The sequence below is a fragment of the Doryrhamphus excisus genome, linkage group LG1 (assembly GCF_037039965.1).
Source record: "Doryrhamphus excisus strain RoL-2023G ecotype Guam linkage group LG1, RoL_Dexc_Guam_v1.1, whole genome shotgun sequence".
Classification (NCBI taxonomy): domain Eukaryota; kingdom Metazoa; phylum Chordata; class Actinopteri; order Syngnathiformes; family Syngnathidae; genus Doryrhamphus; species Doryrhamphus excisus.
Window position 1 is genome coordinate 26,044,440 of NC_136357.1, and position 15,251 is coordinate 26,059,690.

At 46.9% G+C, this 15,251-nt stretch overlaps 3 protein-coding genes across 4 annotated transcripts; 1 reads left to right on the forward strand and 2 right to left on the reverse strand.

Annotated features, from left to right (window-relative positions):
• Window positions 1–231: 231 nt before the first annotated feature.
• On the reverse strand, window positions 232–2,389 carry mrpl46 (mitochondrial ribosomal protein L46). The gene is made up of 4 exons (XM_058078870.2): window positions 1,945–2,389; window positions 1,378–1,579; window positions 1,118–1,288; window positions 232–1,049 (listed from the first exon to the last, which is right to left on the reverse strand). Exons 1-4 carry the CDS (start codon window positions 2,206–2,208, stop codon window positions 802–804), a joined length of 885 nt encoding a protein of 294 aa, XP_057934853.2. The 5' UTR covers window positions 2,209–2,389; the 3' UTR covers window positions 232–801.
• A 275-nt stretch (window positions 2,390–2,664) lies between these two features.
• On the forward strand, window positions 2,665–4,329 carry mrps11 (mitochondrial ribosomal protein S11). The gene is made up of 6 exons (XM_058078879.2): window positions 2,665–2,858; window positions 2,950–3,033; window positions 3,209–3,307; window positions 3,386–3,515; window positions 3,598–3,663; window positions 4,170–4,329. The coding sequence occupies exons 1-6, from the start codon at window positions 2,770–2,772 to the stop codon at window positions 4,275–4,277; spliced, it is 576 nt and encodes a 191-aa protein (XP_057934862.2). The 5' UTR covers window positions 2,665–2,769; the 3' UTR covers window positions 4,278–4,329.
• A 1,254-nt stretch (window positions 4,330–5,583) lies between these two features.
• pdpr (pyruvate dehydrogenase phosphatase regulatory subunit) lies at window positions 5,584–14,420 on the reverse strand. 2 transcript variants are annotated; one of them, XM_058078819.2, is made up of 18 exons: window positions 14,290–14,420; window positions 13,522–13,807; window positions 13,297–13,430; window positions 13,146–13,227; window positions 12,865–13,028; window positions 12,580–12,701; window positions 11,919–12,036; window positions 11,680–11,829; window positions 9,891–10,083; window positions 9,626–9,750; window positions 9,349–9,504; window positions 8,969–9,102; window positions 8,570–8,718; window positions 8,376–8,488; window positions 8,216–8,310; window positions 8,052–8,141; window positions 7,791–7,973; window positions 5,584–7,691 (listed from the first exon to the last, which is right to left on the reverse strand). In XM_058078819.2, the coding sequence occupies exons 2-18, from the start codon at window positions 13,791–13,793 to the stop codon at window positions 7,284–7,286; spliced, it is 2,688 nt and encodes an 895-aa protein (XP_057934802.2). In that variant the 5' UTR covers window positions 13,794–13,807; window positions 14,290–14,420; the 3' UTR covers window positions 5,584–7,283. The 2 variants fall into 2 exon arrangements, with proteins under 2 accessions (XP_057934802.2, XP_078648891.1); XM_078792765.1 differs by lacking the exon at window positions 14,290–14,420 and adding an exon at window positions 14,065–14,223.
• Window positions 14,421–15,251: the final 831 nt, after the last annotated feature.

Sequence of the window (15,251 nt, forward strand, 5' to 3'; positions counted from 1 at the left end):
GATACAAAGATATATACTTGAATTACAGTATGCTACAGTATAACAATAAATTGAGTATTAGATCATTTCTGCCAATGCTTAATATAAAAACAAAAATAACTTATCTATAATAAATAATAAGCATGTCTCTCTACATTGAATCATTTATAGAAAAAGTTAGCAAATATTTAATTTCATGTTTTAATATATATATATCATTCACATTTTTTATCTTAACATTGTTTTTTTCATGTTTGAAACAGTAAATAATGGCTTAAATGTTTATATATATATATTTGGTAAATAAATTCTATTTAACTTTTACAGAATAAACAAAAAGTGGCATTTTAATATAAATAATAAGCATGTTCATCAGCACTTGAGCTTTTTTTCATTGATATTTCTATTCAAAAAGCCGCAATTATATAATTTTTAGTCACAAAAAATCTGTCTAATTTTTATATATTCAAATGGTTTATTTTGTATTTTTTTACAAGTGTGTGAAATATTTTTTCAAGTTAAATGTAATGTAAAAAAAATCAAAATTATGATTCCTTTAAACAATCTAATAAACACCACGTTTTTGTATGACAGCGACACTATATTATATTTGTTATTACAAATTTAAATGTATTTCCACAACATATTCCTTTCATGCATACAATACAGTATGTGGAAAAAAAATGTTGCATTTATTTATACAGTGAAACAATAGAAGAGAACATAGACACTATAGACACTATATTAGGTACGCCTGCACAACTCATGAGCGTATTTCCTGTCACGTTGCTCTGACCCCGATCCCGTCTCTCCTGTTGGATGTCAGCGGCCGAGAAAGAAGCGCTCCACCTTCACACTGTAGGCCGGCCTCAGGAAGCGCTGCAGTTCCTGTTTCCTCAGCCACATGAGGGCGCCGTTTGAAGGCCAGAGGACGGCGCCGTGGGGCAGGACGGCTTTGAAGAAGAAGATCTTGACCCCCACGGAGCTGTCGGTGCGGGCGGCTTTGGGCAGCTTGTACTTGTAGAAGCCGCAGGGGGCGTTGCCCAGGAAGGTCGCCTTGTGGGCGGCGGCTGAGAAGACACCGGGATGTCAATCATCAAGACCAAGACTAACGTAACACATCAAGCGGTCTAAATACCTGGCAGGGGGGCCAGCGCTCTCTCGGCCGTGTGTCGCAGGGTCTCTCCTTCCCGCCACTCGGCTTGAGGCAGCATCCACAGCCTCTCGCTTCCCACCTGCTGCTCGGCCACCAGAACCAGCGAGTCGCCCAGGTAGCGCTCCATCGAGGTCAGGTCCTGATCCACTTCACCTGGACCACAACGCAAAAACAGACCCGTGTTGCTTAGCGACGTTTGACACCACTTTTTTGGACAGAACATTTGGATCCATTCCACCGACCGACGACCCTGGGCGCCGGCTGGAAACTCTTCAGCTTCTGCTCCCAGGAGTCCTCCAGGTCCTGTGCGAGCACGATGTCCTGGTCCTTGCGGTAGTCCTCGTCGTCGGAGTCATAGCCGTCCGCCTGCTTGCGACGCAGTCTCTCCGCGTCTTCGTGCAGCCTCAGCTCGTGGTCCGACAGGATGCTTTTCTCCAGCTCCATCTGAGAATGACGCCAATGACAATGAGTCCAAACTCACAATCCAGCACACCTTAAAGACCTTAAACCATCAAAGTGAGAATACTGCCCAGTATGCTTTATTTACATAGAGGAATAACCAGGAAGTAGACTTTAAAGTAGCAAAAACTACAGGAGAAAAAGTTCTCCAGTCATATATAAACAATAATATGTTTATATGGGCGCCGCCATTTTTAAGTGACGTCAAACTATCTTGTGTCACGTTCCATGAAACTGGGAACTTTGTATCGCAGGAACAAGACAGTCGACTTAGCATACATTACAGTTCCGACATGTTGCACAAACAGTTCAATTGCATTCGTTATTGTGTACTGTATAACAAAACGCACCTCCGACAGCATACGTCCAAACCGCTGCTCAGTGGGGCTGCGGTCAGCCGAGACGACAGGCAGCCGCTGCAAACACACCGCGGCCATCAGAGTCCACGGAGAGCGCAACCCTTCTGTTGTGATTTTGCTCTGTAAGCTAAGCCCGCGAAGGCAACTGTTGTTGGTAAACTGACGAACGGCACAAAATCCGACCGGCTTCCCGACCAAACGGGACAGATAATGCCGCATCGACAGACTCGCCATCCTTCCACTGGGAGCCGCCATTTTCTTCTGTGGCGTTCACTGACAGTATACAAAAATATCCAGCACGTCGATTTGATTGTTTGACGCCCGATGAAACTAAGATTCTCGAGGAATTTAATAGAAAACACACACGTTGCTTGTTATATGTTATTATAATATAATATAATCGTTATAATAACTCAGTGTTATAATATTCCACAAGATTACAAAGTTGAAGCAAGAAAAAATTCGATTCCCTGAATGCATCGAACCAACCCACAATGCATTTCAATTAAAGGAACAGTCCACTTAAAAAACATGGGGGAGTTCTGTAATACATACACAGTTTTATTCATTTTAATCATGTCGCAGCATTCTTTAAATACTTATTAATCGGTAAATATATTCAAATTCAATATTTTGATCCAATGTATAGGGAACGAAGTTTTTAATAGTGGCAGTCATAATCATGTTGTCATTGATCCACCCCTCCGAAAGTATCGATAACCCTAGCTAGCACAACTGGAGTTGCTCAGCCGGTCAATGTCACGTTTGTGTTGTGTCGCCAATGTTCTCCGACCAATTAGTCTAAACTAGTTTAATATGTTTAAATTAAGTTGTTTATTCGTTAACTCTTTGGGTAGTCTATGTCGTCATATTGCCGCCCCTCTCGCTGCAAAGGAAGCCTCTTTGTAAGTTGCTAGCAGCGAACGCTAGCTTGCTAGCATGTACACAGAAATGTACGTTTTTTCGATTATTATTAAAGGGTTCGATTTTTTGTAGGAGGACGATATGTAGCAGCAGTTTCAGACTTCAGGAGGCAGAATCTTCCAACAAAGAGACCACAGAAAGCTCCCAACAGTTTAGGTGAGTTTATGTTTAGCTACTCGACTGCTAACAAATCGCCACTGAGTGGGCGTGGTCAGGGAGAAGGCTGGCCAATCAGAGTTTAAATCAAGAGGAGAAGAATCCAGATATAACCTGTGCATCATTTGAGATTTATGGAGTATTTTTGTCATCTTATTATTATTTAAACCCACAGCCATTTGCCTCCACTGCCCGGCCAGGACAGTCCTCTCAGGTGGGCCGGGAAGAAGTTTGAGGAGCTCCCCATCGTGCACATCAAAGCTACGTACAACAAGTAGGCAGCACTCTGACATCCTGTCCACGAAAATAATCACGTTTAAAATAGCTTTTAACTCTCGGTGTCTCGCTGCAGCGTCCTCATCCAGCTGACAGACTGCGACGGCCAGTCCATGGTGAGGACTTCCTGCGGGACAGAAGGCTTCAAAAACAGAAGGAAGGCCACGCCGGTTGCCGCTCAGACCACCGGCATCTCCGCCGCATCGGTAGCGTCTCTCGTCTCGCTCATTTGAACCATCTTTATTTGAAAGAACACCAAATGTCATCTTGGTCCCCCCCCCCGAGCAGAAAGCCGCAGCCAAGGGAGTGACGTTCGTCCGTGTCGTGGTCAAAGGTATCGGCCCGGGACGTGTGGTGAGTTTTTACCGCCTGAGAACAATCGGCATATTACACAAATAAACCACTTTATAGTGACATTATAAGTCTTAATATTAGAGGAAATTTGAACGTTTTAATATTACAGAGTACTTTTATGAGGATTTTGTTATGGTTTTTTTTTTCATCATATCAGGAATTAAGTAAAAAGTGGAAATTATTCCATAAAATCATTTCTGGTTGTATCGCGGCATACTTTTCAAACAAAAGTACATTTTAGTAAGACAAGTTTGCAAGAACTAAAGTGGCCAACAAAGGGAGAAAAAGATCAATACCGCAGCGAGATGTCAACAAATCTTGCGTTTCTGTCCATCCCCGGACAGACCTCAGAAGAAGTCACCTGCTTAACTTCTTTTTACACTTGAACGATTCGTCGAGGCCGCGGCTTGACCCTGGAACAGACTATTTCTGTTCCTAATGGAACGTGGATGCAGCCTTGGGATCGAAATGACGCGTATTAACGTGCGGCCGTGTCCTCCTTTCAGTCGGCCATCCAAGGTTTAACCATGGGGGGCCTGGAGGTGGTCTCCATCACCGACAACACCCCTGTGCCGCACAACGGCTGCCGACCTCGCAAAGCCAGGAGGGTGTGATGACGATGACGATATTATTGATCAATAAACTTGTAGAGTCGCTGCCACAACATCTTGCTTGTTTTATTTCTACACTAAACAGTGTACTTTTACCGGGAAGGATAAATAAAAATACACTACTGTATATTTATACACAATATATCCAAAGGGGGGGTGGATTGAAAAAGTTTCTCCTCCCATTCCGTGTGGAAGTGGTACGTTTGTGGCTTACAACTTTGTCCTTTTTCCCCACTCCATTTGAAATCCTTTCCTAAGTTTAGAAGAAATTATTTTGAGGCTAACTGGTTAGCTGCACGGCGGACGAGTGGTTAGCTCGCAGACCTCAGAGCTAGGAGACCCGAGTTCGATTCCACCCTCGGCCAGCTAACGCTAACCACTCGTCTGCCGTGCTGCCCAATGCTAATTTATACCACAAGTAATTTTGTAGAGTAATTCTAATATATATAATATACTTAGGGCGGCACGGTGGTAGAGTGGTTAGCGCGCAGACCTCACAGCTAGGAGACCAGGGTTCAATTCCACCCTCGGCCATCTCTGTGTGGAGTTTGCATGTTCTCCCCCGTGCATGCGTGGGTTTTCTCCGGGTACTTCGGTTTCCTCCCACATTCCAAAAACATGCAAAAACATAATTAGCGTCTCCAAATTGTCCATAGGTATGAATGTGAGTGTGAATGGTTGTTTGTCTATATGTGCCCTGTGATTGGCTGGCCACCAGTCCAGAGTGTACCCCCCTACAGTTGTCCCTCTACATTAGCTCAGGCGAACATTGCATGACATGAGATTGTGTGCAAAAGGTTATCCTCTCATTTAGTGTGGAAGTGGTAATTTTTTTGCTTCTTTTTTTTGATCTTAGAATAAGTTATTTGCAGGCTAACTGGTTAGCTTAGTAGGTGGCTAAGCTAGCAGTATTGATCCTGTTGCCTGCGCAATGTGATGTAAACAAACAATAGTAGTGTAAAAGTGACTTTTGGAGTGTTATTTCATGTCTTCAGGGTTCTAATAATGTTAGCGCGCAGGCCACACAGCTAGGCGACCAGGGTTCAATTCCACCCTCGGGCATCTCTGTGTGGCGTTTGCATGCGTGGGTTTTCTCCGGGTACTTCGGTTTCCTCCCACATTCCAAAAACATGCTAGGTTAATTAGCGACTCCAAATTGTCCATAGGTATGAATGTGAGTGTGAATGGTTGTTTGTCTATATGTGCCTTGTGATTGGCTGGCGATCAGTCCAGGGTGTACCCCGCCTCTCGTCCGAAGACAGCTGGGATAGGCTCCAGCACCCCCGCGACCCTCGTAGGGAAAAGCGGTAGAAAATGAATGAATGGTTAGCGAGTGGTTAGCGTGCAGGCCACACAGCTAGCAGACCCGAGTTTGATTCCATCCTTGGGTGTAGACCCCCTGTTCTCGGTTAACTCTTTACCCTCCTGACGGCCTTCTCCCAGCAGGTGAATTATGGTGTTGAATCATGCCAAAGTTTCAGATAATGAGGTTTGTGTAGCCATGAAAGACGGGTTCGGGTTCAGATATTTTTTTTTTCTCACACAATAAGACAATATGCCCGGGTACAAATTGAGTGGGACCAATTACAACGGAGTGGCCGTGGGCGGGAGAAATGAAAAGACCGATTTGGAAAATCGACGTATAACTGGAAAAACTCAAGAAAGAGCCATGACACCATGTTCTTTACAAGTGTGCATGCCCAGACAGGAGATCAATATGAAGTGTAATTGATTGGTGTACCATAAAGACGCACAGTGGATAGAAGATAAGCCCTTAATAAGCCAAGCATCAACCAAAAGAGCAACTCGGGGAGTCCTTTGTGGGTCCTGACGTGTTTGCATCTTTCCAACATTAAAGTGCAAATTAATACAAGATCATAGCGAGCGAAGAAATAAATATTCTTTCTGGAGCAGGATGAAAAGACACTTTTTCCTTTTTATCCACGCCATTAAAGCCAAACTTGATCAACATGGATTTCTTGACGAGCACTGGAGGGGAAGGGGGAGGGGGGGGGGTGACAGGAAAAGACATCACAGTAAAGTTTCCATCTTCACTTAATCTCTCCGCTGGGAGACTGACAGCAATAATTAAGGCCACGATCAACGACGATCACCTTCATTATTCTTAAATTTTAGTAGAATGGTACGCCATTTTGGGGTTTTCTTCAACATTTAAAAATAAAACAAAAAAACAAAGTGAGGTGTTCTTTTCCCGACTCATATTACATGTTTTTTGAGGGTCACGAGGGTCGCGGGGATGCTGGAGCCTATCCCAGCTGTCTTCAGGCGAGAGGCAGGGTATACACCCTGGACTGGTCGCCAGCCAATCACAGGGCACATATAGACAAACAACCATTCACACTCACATTCATACCTATGGACAATTTGGAGTCGCCAATTAACCTAGCATGTTTTTGGAATGTGGGAGAAAACCCACGCATGCACGGGGGAGAACATGCAAACTCCACACAGAGATGGCCGAGGGTGGAATTGAACCCTGGTCTCCTAGCTGTGAGGTCTGCGCGCTAACCACTCGACCACCGTGCCGACACACATGATGTATTACAGAAATAACTAGGATGATAATGTCACACAAAAGTGTAATAAGTACAACAAATGACTTTTTGTGTGTTGTATTAGCTGTAATAGTTCATAGTATCCAACAGGAAGTAAATAATTGTAAGAATAAAGTAGTAATATGAGCGGGGAAAAGTGCTGTAATATTAACAGTATCAATTTGTTCTTGTGCTTTACTATGATGGTCTTTGCAGCGTTGGTCTTAATACTCTTTCCGCTCGTCTAAAACGCATCAAATTGTGAATGGGGTTTTGAATGGGTCACGCTGCAAACAACAAAAGGAGCGACGGGCAAACAGCTTCTTCATCTTCGAGTCTCTTCCTGTTTTTCCAGCATCGGCGTACGCTGCCTTCGCAAAGGCACTTTCTAAACTCCACACGTGTGGAGTATTGCACTTTGGAGGACGTGAGGATGTCGCAAACATCACGGACGTCACTTCCCCTGCAGGTTGCTGAGCTCCAGGTCCTCCTTGCGCCTCTTCTGCTGCGTGAGGAGCGAGCTAAACGGGTAGAGTTTGGCTTTAGCCGGATAGCGCTGACCGGCGATGTCCACCTCGTAGTCGCCGCGGTTAATGAAGTCCGGCGTGATAGCGGCGGGGAGGCCGTCGGGGCCCGGCGGTGGCGAAACAAAGCCCAGGCAGACGTGGCGCTCCAGCGTGTAGCTGTAAGCGCTGCTGGTGGTGGCGCCCGCTAGCTGGCCGTTGCGGTAGATGGGCTCCCCCCACCAGGGCCACAGGTCTAGCTCCGTGTCGTGGTCCTCCAGGACCAGCATGACGAAGCGGCGAGAGACGCCGTCGTGGCGCTGCTGCAGCAGAGCGTCACGGCCGAGGAAGTTTGTGTCCTGACGGGGAAAAAAACAACAAAAAACGTCATTCGTGTTTCCAAACCTTTCCTAATTTTGCCACTTAATTCTCCAAAAAAAAAAAAAGTCTACACAGACTTTATCAAACTTGACCCGGAACTCCCGCCCGCACTCTAGCGGGGTGGTGAAGGTGTCCAGGTCCTGGCCCCAGAATGCAAAGAACTTCTCGATGCGGAGGCTGCGTAGGGCGTAGTAGCCGGCGTTGCGGATGCCGTACTTCTGCCCCACCGACATGACCTCATTGTACACGTGCAGCGCATACTGCGGAGAAAAATACCCTACGTGAGACCCGATGTCCTTCCGGAGGAGCTTCTGGAAGAATAGGAAGTGGAGGCTGACCTCGATGGGGATGTAGAGCATGAAGCCCGGTTCTCCTGTGTGAGTCATGCTCATCACGCGGATCCCGTTAGCGTAGCCGACGCTCATTTCCTGTCAGCACAGGTACAGTAAGCAACATGAGCCAAGACTTTACTGGAGCCCCTCGCGGTGTCCATCCCACCCACCTTGCAGAACATGGATGGAAAGTGGTCGGGCGTCATGGAGACGTAAGAGAGCTCCGCCAGGACATCCATGGCACGAGGTCCGATCAGATTCAAAGCTGGAAGAAACCAAAAGGAATTAAAACAGATAAGCTTTCAAGTCCCAAAGAATGCAGCTACCTACCTGTGTACTTCCAGCTGACGTCCTCCAGGTGGAGCTGTGGGTCGCTTGGCATGTGTTTCTTGATCCAGGACCAACAGTGGACCTGCTGGTCGGTCGGGGAGATGATGAAGAAGCTGCAGAAGAGACAACAAAAAGGCATTGCTTTCTGTCCTTGCTTTTGAGGTGAAAAAATGGCCGCCGCCCCCCGCCCCCACCTGTTCTTGCTGATGCGCACCACGCTACAGTCGTTCTCGTAGCCGCCTCTTTGGTTCAGCATTCCCGTGTGGACGATGTGACCTACCGGAACGTCCAAGTCGTTGGCGCACAGGTGCTGCAGCAGCTCCAGGGCCTCGCCGCCGGAGGACTATGACAACAGGGAAGTCACACATGAACTCGTCATGTCAAACATGCGGTACTTGAACGCATCAGGAAGGACTTCCTCTATTCACTTCTCAGTCTCAGGACACATTTCATCCCAGAGGAAACCGAAGAGCACGGAAAACATACCATAGCAAGCATAAGCGTGTGCTGAGCTTGCTAAGAGGTCGCCTACAGCCACAAATGGAAAACATACAAATAACAGGGAGCGTTTCGGTAGACGAGAGCAAACGTACCGTCAGTTCAAACTTGGTGAAGGACGACATGTCAATCACGCACACGGCCTCCTTGCAGCACTTCACCTCGGCGCCAACAATGTCAAACCAGTCGGGCTTGTAGAAGGTTTTGCTCTGGTCCAGAGACAGGAGATCTGCAGAAACGTGCCGATAATAATTCATACGCTGGCGGGAACCTGCTGAGTGGCCCTTAAGTCTGGACACATCAGCCCAAAATGTATATGATATATATTGATGTATGAATATACTTGTAAATAATAATAGAATCAATTTTTTGTAATATATTTTATTTGATTATTTTTCCACTTTTATTCCATTATTCCACAATTATTAATAATACGTATATTAACTATTGTATGAACGGCACCATGAATGTGTACCTTTGCCTGGAGGAACAAAGTATTTTGGTCTTTCAAAGCCGTGTTTCTCCATCCAGCGAGCCCCCTGGGTGTCCAGGCGGTCGTACAGGGGACTGGTCCTAAGCTGGCGCCCCGTCTGGAAGTCCCAGCGCGGGACCTTCAGTTCATACAACAAGGCTGCAAACAAACACACACACACACACACAAACGCCTTAGCCGCGTTTGCGTGGGATTTCACAGACCTCGGGTGGAGGTCAGCCGTTCGCGTCATGTGGTTTCACTGATGAAAGCCACTCACGCATGACTTCCATGACTCTGTGGCGAAGGAACGTGCGGCTGCTCTGCAGGTTGCCGAAGCGCTTGATGTCCAGCGGCCAGACGTTGGCGGTGGGGTAACCGTAGGTCATCCACTCCGCCAGGTACCTTAAAATACACACAGGGGACACGTGACAGGAAGTGAAAGACGATGAAAGCAGGTGGAACCAACTAGCTCTGAGAAGATCCTGTTCCCACAAGCATAAATGAATGGAATAAGAGGAGAATGTTCTCCGGTGTGAACTCACTTCCCAGCGCCGCCGGCGAACGCCAGTCCGGAGGAGTTCATCCCCGCCAGCACGTAGTAGCCCGACACCCCCGGCGTTTCCCCCATCAGACAGCGCATATCCGGCGTGAAGGACTCGGGGCAGTTGACCAGCTGTTGGATCTCGGCGGACTCTAGGCTCGGCATTCTTCTCAGCAGGGCGCTGAGCATCGGCTCTGCAGGGAGGGAAGAAGTTTGGACCTTTTTTTTTTTTTTTTTGCCTGCAATGCACACTTCAAGTTACCGTTTATTATTAGTTACTGCATCCCATGTTTGCTGCCATTTTTTTTTACTTTAATAATGCAGTAATTTTTTAAACTTTATAGTCTCCTTACATACTTTGGTAAAGGTTCATGTTTATACATGTAAAATGTATGTAGCGTGTGACAGATGAGCTCGACCCTGCACATATAAGGAGGTCAGGGCTGCGGACTCTCAGATTACGGCCTGCGAGCACCCAAGGTTGCGGAGAATGTTGATATTTATAAAAAAAAAAAAAAAAGATTAAAGACACACCTTTTTAATCAGGCTTTTAACTAATATTTTTAAACTTTACTTATGTTTTTATCTTTTTAGTCCTATTTTAGGCGGCACGGTGGCCTAGTGGTTAGCGTGCAGACCTCACAGCTAGGAGACCAGGGTTCAATTCCACCCTCGGCCATCTCTGTGTGGAGTTTGCATGTTCTCCCTTCTCACTTCCTGCTGGACTTGCTGCCTCTCGTCAACGTCACCGTTCAGCTGGAGCCTACCCCGGCTGACTTTCACAGCACAAAATTATTCACACATATTCACAGGGGTGTCCAAAGTGTGGCCCATGAGCCATTTTCGGCCCGTGCCTTGTTTTGTATCGGCCCTCGACATACTGTTGAAATAAAATTCATTCATTATTCATGCCAGGGCGGCACGGCGGACGAGTGGTTAGCGCAACTAGGAGACCAGGGTTCAATTCCACCCTCAGCCATCTCTGTGTGGAGTTTGCATGTTCTCCCCGTGCATGCGTGGGTTTTCTCCGGGTACTCCGGTTTCCTCCCACATTCCAAAAACATGCCAGGTTCCAAATTGTCGACTCGAAATTGTCCATGGGTGTGGGTGTGAGTGTGAATGGTTGTTTGTCTATATGTGCCCTGTGATTGGCTGGCGACCAGTCCAGGGTGTACCCCACCTCTCGCCCGAAGACAGCTGGCATAGGCTCCAGCACCCCCTCCCGCGACCCTCGTGAGGAAAAGCGGTAGAAAATGAATGATTGAATGAGTCCTATTTTATGCTTTTAGTTTTTAGCTTTTAACTCCAGTATTTCCTCAGGACGGGGTCCTCCACACTGGGGGCTGTGTCGGGTCTGCCATCTTTGGGTCCCTTCGACCCGGGCCGGCTGGGGGTTCCTCCCTTTAATGTGGGGGTCCGCCCGTCTGTCGGGTGATGGTCCCCCGATGACGCGGTCTGCGGCTCCTCCCAGTGGGGACGGCCCCAAAGGTGGTGTTTTCTTGATCCTCAGTGCCATGCCATGTCTCCCTACTGTGTGTGATTATGTGAGTGTGTGGGTGTGTGTGTGTGTTTGTAGTATGAAGGGTGGGAGGGAGGGGCTTTCTTAGTATTTGTTTTTACTTTGAATTGTGGTAATATTTGCAACTTTGTGTTGCATGTCTTTGCAGGAAAATTGCGACACAAATAAAGTTGATTTGATTTGAAGGTCTGGCCAGTTAGAAGAGGACGACAAAGCAAGATGATGCCCCCCAACCAACTCAACAAGTTGAAAAGGTTTAGCTCATCCTCACCAAAATGGTCCCAGTCCTCCTGCATGTTCTGGATCTCCAGCTGGTTGCGTCCCTCCGTGAAGATGGGTTTGGGGTTCTTCTCAAAGCCCCCTGACAGAAGACCTCCCTGCCACGGCCGAACGTATATCCTCCCGTCCATGTCGATCACCACTGCGGGGGGGTAATGAGACAGTAACGCTGGTTTAGTTAAGTCATCACGGTCGCGTAGGAAGCTGGCCAGCTGTGAGGCGTGAGGAGACCTGGCGTGCCGGCCGTGAGCTCCTCCGGGAGAGGTTTGGTGAGGAGGTAGAAGTGTTCGCAGCCGTGCAGAGGGACCGAGACTTTGGTCTCGCTGGCCTGGCCCAGCTCATACGCCCACTAAAGGAACAGAAGAAAAATCCTGTTTATATTTGGCCTCCAATGTTGCACTGATTTGTGGCATTTATTACATTAGACAAGTACACAGTAGCGCACGCAGACCTCACAGCTAGGAGGACCAGGGTTCGATTCCACCCTCGGCCATCTGTTTGGAGTTTGCATGTTCTCCCCGTGCATGCGTGGGTTTTCTCCGGGTACTCCGGTTTCCTCCCACATTCCAAAAACATGCTAGGTTAATTAGCGACTCCAAATTGTCCATAGGTATGATTGTGAGTGTGAATGGTTGTTTGTCTATATGTGCCCTGTGATTGGCTGGCGACCAGTCCAGGGTGTACCCCGCCTCTCGCCCAAAGACAGCTGCTACAGCACCCCCCGCGACCCTCGTGAGGAAAAAGCGGTAGAAAATGAATGAATAAATGAAGTACACAGTAGCGCTTCTTGGAGATAAACGCTAAGTAGCATATTAGCATTTAAGCTAAACACAGCTTCTTTCCAGTATAGGGCTGGCGGAACGAGTAAGAGACCCCACGCTTGCTGTTGTACCTGTCCAGCACAGTTGACAAAATACTCGCACTCAATGGCGCCACGGTCCGTCTCCACTGCCATCACGTGACCCTTCTCCACCAGGACCTGCTGAACGCTGGTTCTCTCCAGGATCTGAACCCCTGGAGGAGAGAAACAAGCGGACAAGGAGGTAAACAGAATGATAATATGCCAGCGTGTGTGTGTGTACGGTGCGCCCGTGTACGGTGCGCCCGTGTACGGTGCGCCGTGTACGGTGCGCCCGTGTACGGTGCGCCTTGCACGGTGCGCCGTGTAGCGCCGTGCCTTGTCCGGCTGCTGCCACGGCCAACGCGTGGTTGACATCCGGCGGCGACACCACAGCGTCCGCGGGCAGATGTAGCGCCCCCACCAGGTCGTGAATGTTCACCATGGGGTGGAGTTTGACCACATCTTTAGGTTTGATCACATTACAGCTGATCCCCATCACCCTGATGGGAGAAACACACACATTTTTTTTAAAATACATCTATATCAAACATGGCCGTGTCAAAGCTAGAACCATGATGTTACTCAAAGGGGACACAAATATTGACGCCGGGTCTTACTTGAGCCTTGATGCAAGGCGCTTCAACGAGATGAAGCGATCCTGGTTTTGAGCCAAGCACAGAGAACCCGTCTTCACGTAGCCTGAAAACACACAAAAAATGCCGTAATCACCGCAAAAAAACCCTCCCGTGAGAAGCGGTGGCGGCTCACCTGTTTTGACGCCCGTCTGCTGCTCCAGCTGCTGGTACAGAGCAATGGAGTAGTTTGCCATCTGGCACTCGATGGAGATGGGCTTGGCGACACTAACGATGCCTGCGCATAGTTTGGTTGTCCCGGCGCCCAGTCTGCAAACAGGTCAACATGCACGCTTTTGCATTATTTCTCACCTCGTTTTGTATGCTTTGTTGCCAGATTTCCACCGATGCCATGTCCTACCGTCCCTGCTCCAGGAGCACAATGTCAGTCCAGCCCAGCTTAGCCAGGTGATACGCCACTGACGTGCCCACGATCCCTCCTCCGCAGATCACCACACGGGCCTGACCGGGCAGTGGCAGCGGCTGGTGAGTGTCTCCACTCACTGTCATGCAGCTAGGGGAGGTCCGCAGGCCCCTGCCTGCCATCATAGTGTAGCCCGTGTTAGGGTGCAGCAGCCTGGGGAGCAGGGCAGCAGGGGACAGAGCCCTGGAGCTCCGCACACAGCTGCACATGGCTGTGCAGCTCTCTGAAAAAAAACACGTAAGAAACTCATCTTCAAGCATAAAAATCTCACACATTCACACTTATGCTTGGGGGTTGTTAAAATATATATATTTTTGTATTGACCACTTATACGTATTTGCAACATGGATTCATTCTGAGGCGTTTAACTTACAAAAGTCCTTCAAGTGTCATAAATGTCAACTAATGTTAGCAAGAGGAATCGCTGTCAACATCGTCTTAGCGGCACAGCTGACAGCTAGCTTTAGCCCGCAAGCTAACCTTGATTAAGCGTCACGAAGCGATTTGCCTCAAAGTGTATTTGTTGTTCAGTACTCTTGCCCGCCGCCACGTCTTGGAGTCACTGATGTTTGTTTTGACTTTCAGACCCAATGACAGCTAGCGCGTCATTGCTAGGCTAGCGGAAAAAGCTAGCTAAGCGTCAAAGTAATTACCGGGGGGGGGCATTTCCACTTTGGTCTTTGTTATTAAACAAAAGCCACTTACTTATTTCAGTCCAATCGCGTTGAGATTTCAGTGACTGTCATGAATAATCAAAGTCGGTGATCAAATAAACTCTTGTTTAGCTACAAGCAACCCGTCTCGCACGCTAAGCTAATGGAGATGCTAACAAGCAGTATTTCCGCTGGCTTTCAAAACAAAAGTACTTTTGTTTTGATGTGTGGCTAACTGAAATATGTGTACAATGCCTGCATACGAGGTGGTTTTATAGTCGTTTTATTAAAATGATGTACTTAATTTCTAATAATCTAATACCATATTTGCTCGGTGATCAAATAAACTCTTGTTTAGCTACAAGCAACCCGTCTCTCACGCTAATCTAATGGAGATGCTAACAAGCAGTACTTTCGCTGGCTTTCAAAACAAAAGCACTTTTGTTTTGATGGGTAGGGCTATCTGAAATATTTGCACAATGCCTGCATACGATGTGGTTTTATAGTCGTTTTATTAAAAGGATGTACTTAATTTCTAATAATCAAATCCAATATTTGCTTTATATATATATATATCAAAGTCGGTGATCAAATAAACTCTTGTTTAGCCACAAGCAACCCGTCTCGCACGCTAAGGTAATGGAGATGCTAACAAGCAGTACTTCCGCTGACTTTCAAAACAAAAGCACATTTGTTTTGATGGGTAGGGCTAACTGAAATATGTGTACAATGCCTGCATACGATGTGGTTTTATAGTCATTTTATTAAAAGGATGTACTTAATTTCTAATAATCTAATACCATATTTGCTTTATGACAGATATTGCTTATATTTGTAGTTCTTCTGTGTCTATATTAAAACTGCGTAATTCACATGAATATACATTCGAATTAGTATAAAAAGAAGTGTCACTTCTCTTTTTATTGTTTAAAACCAAATCAGATCTGAAGGATTTTATGTTAATCCTTTAGAATAACATCCATAAATATGTATTATACATATGCAGATACCTTG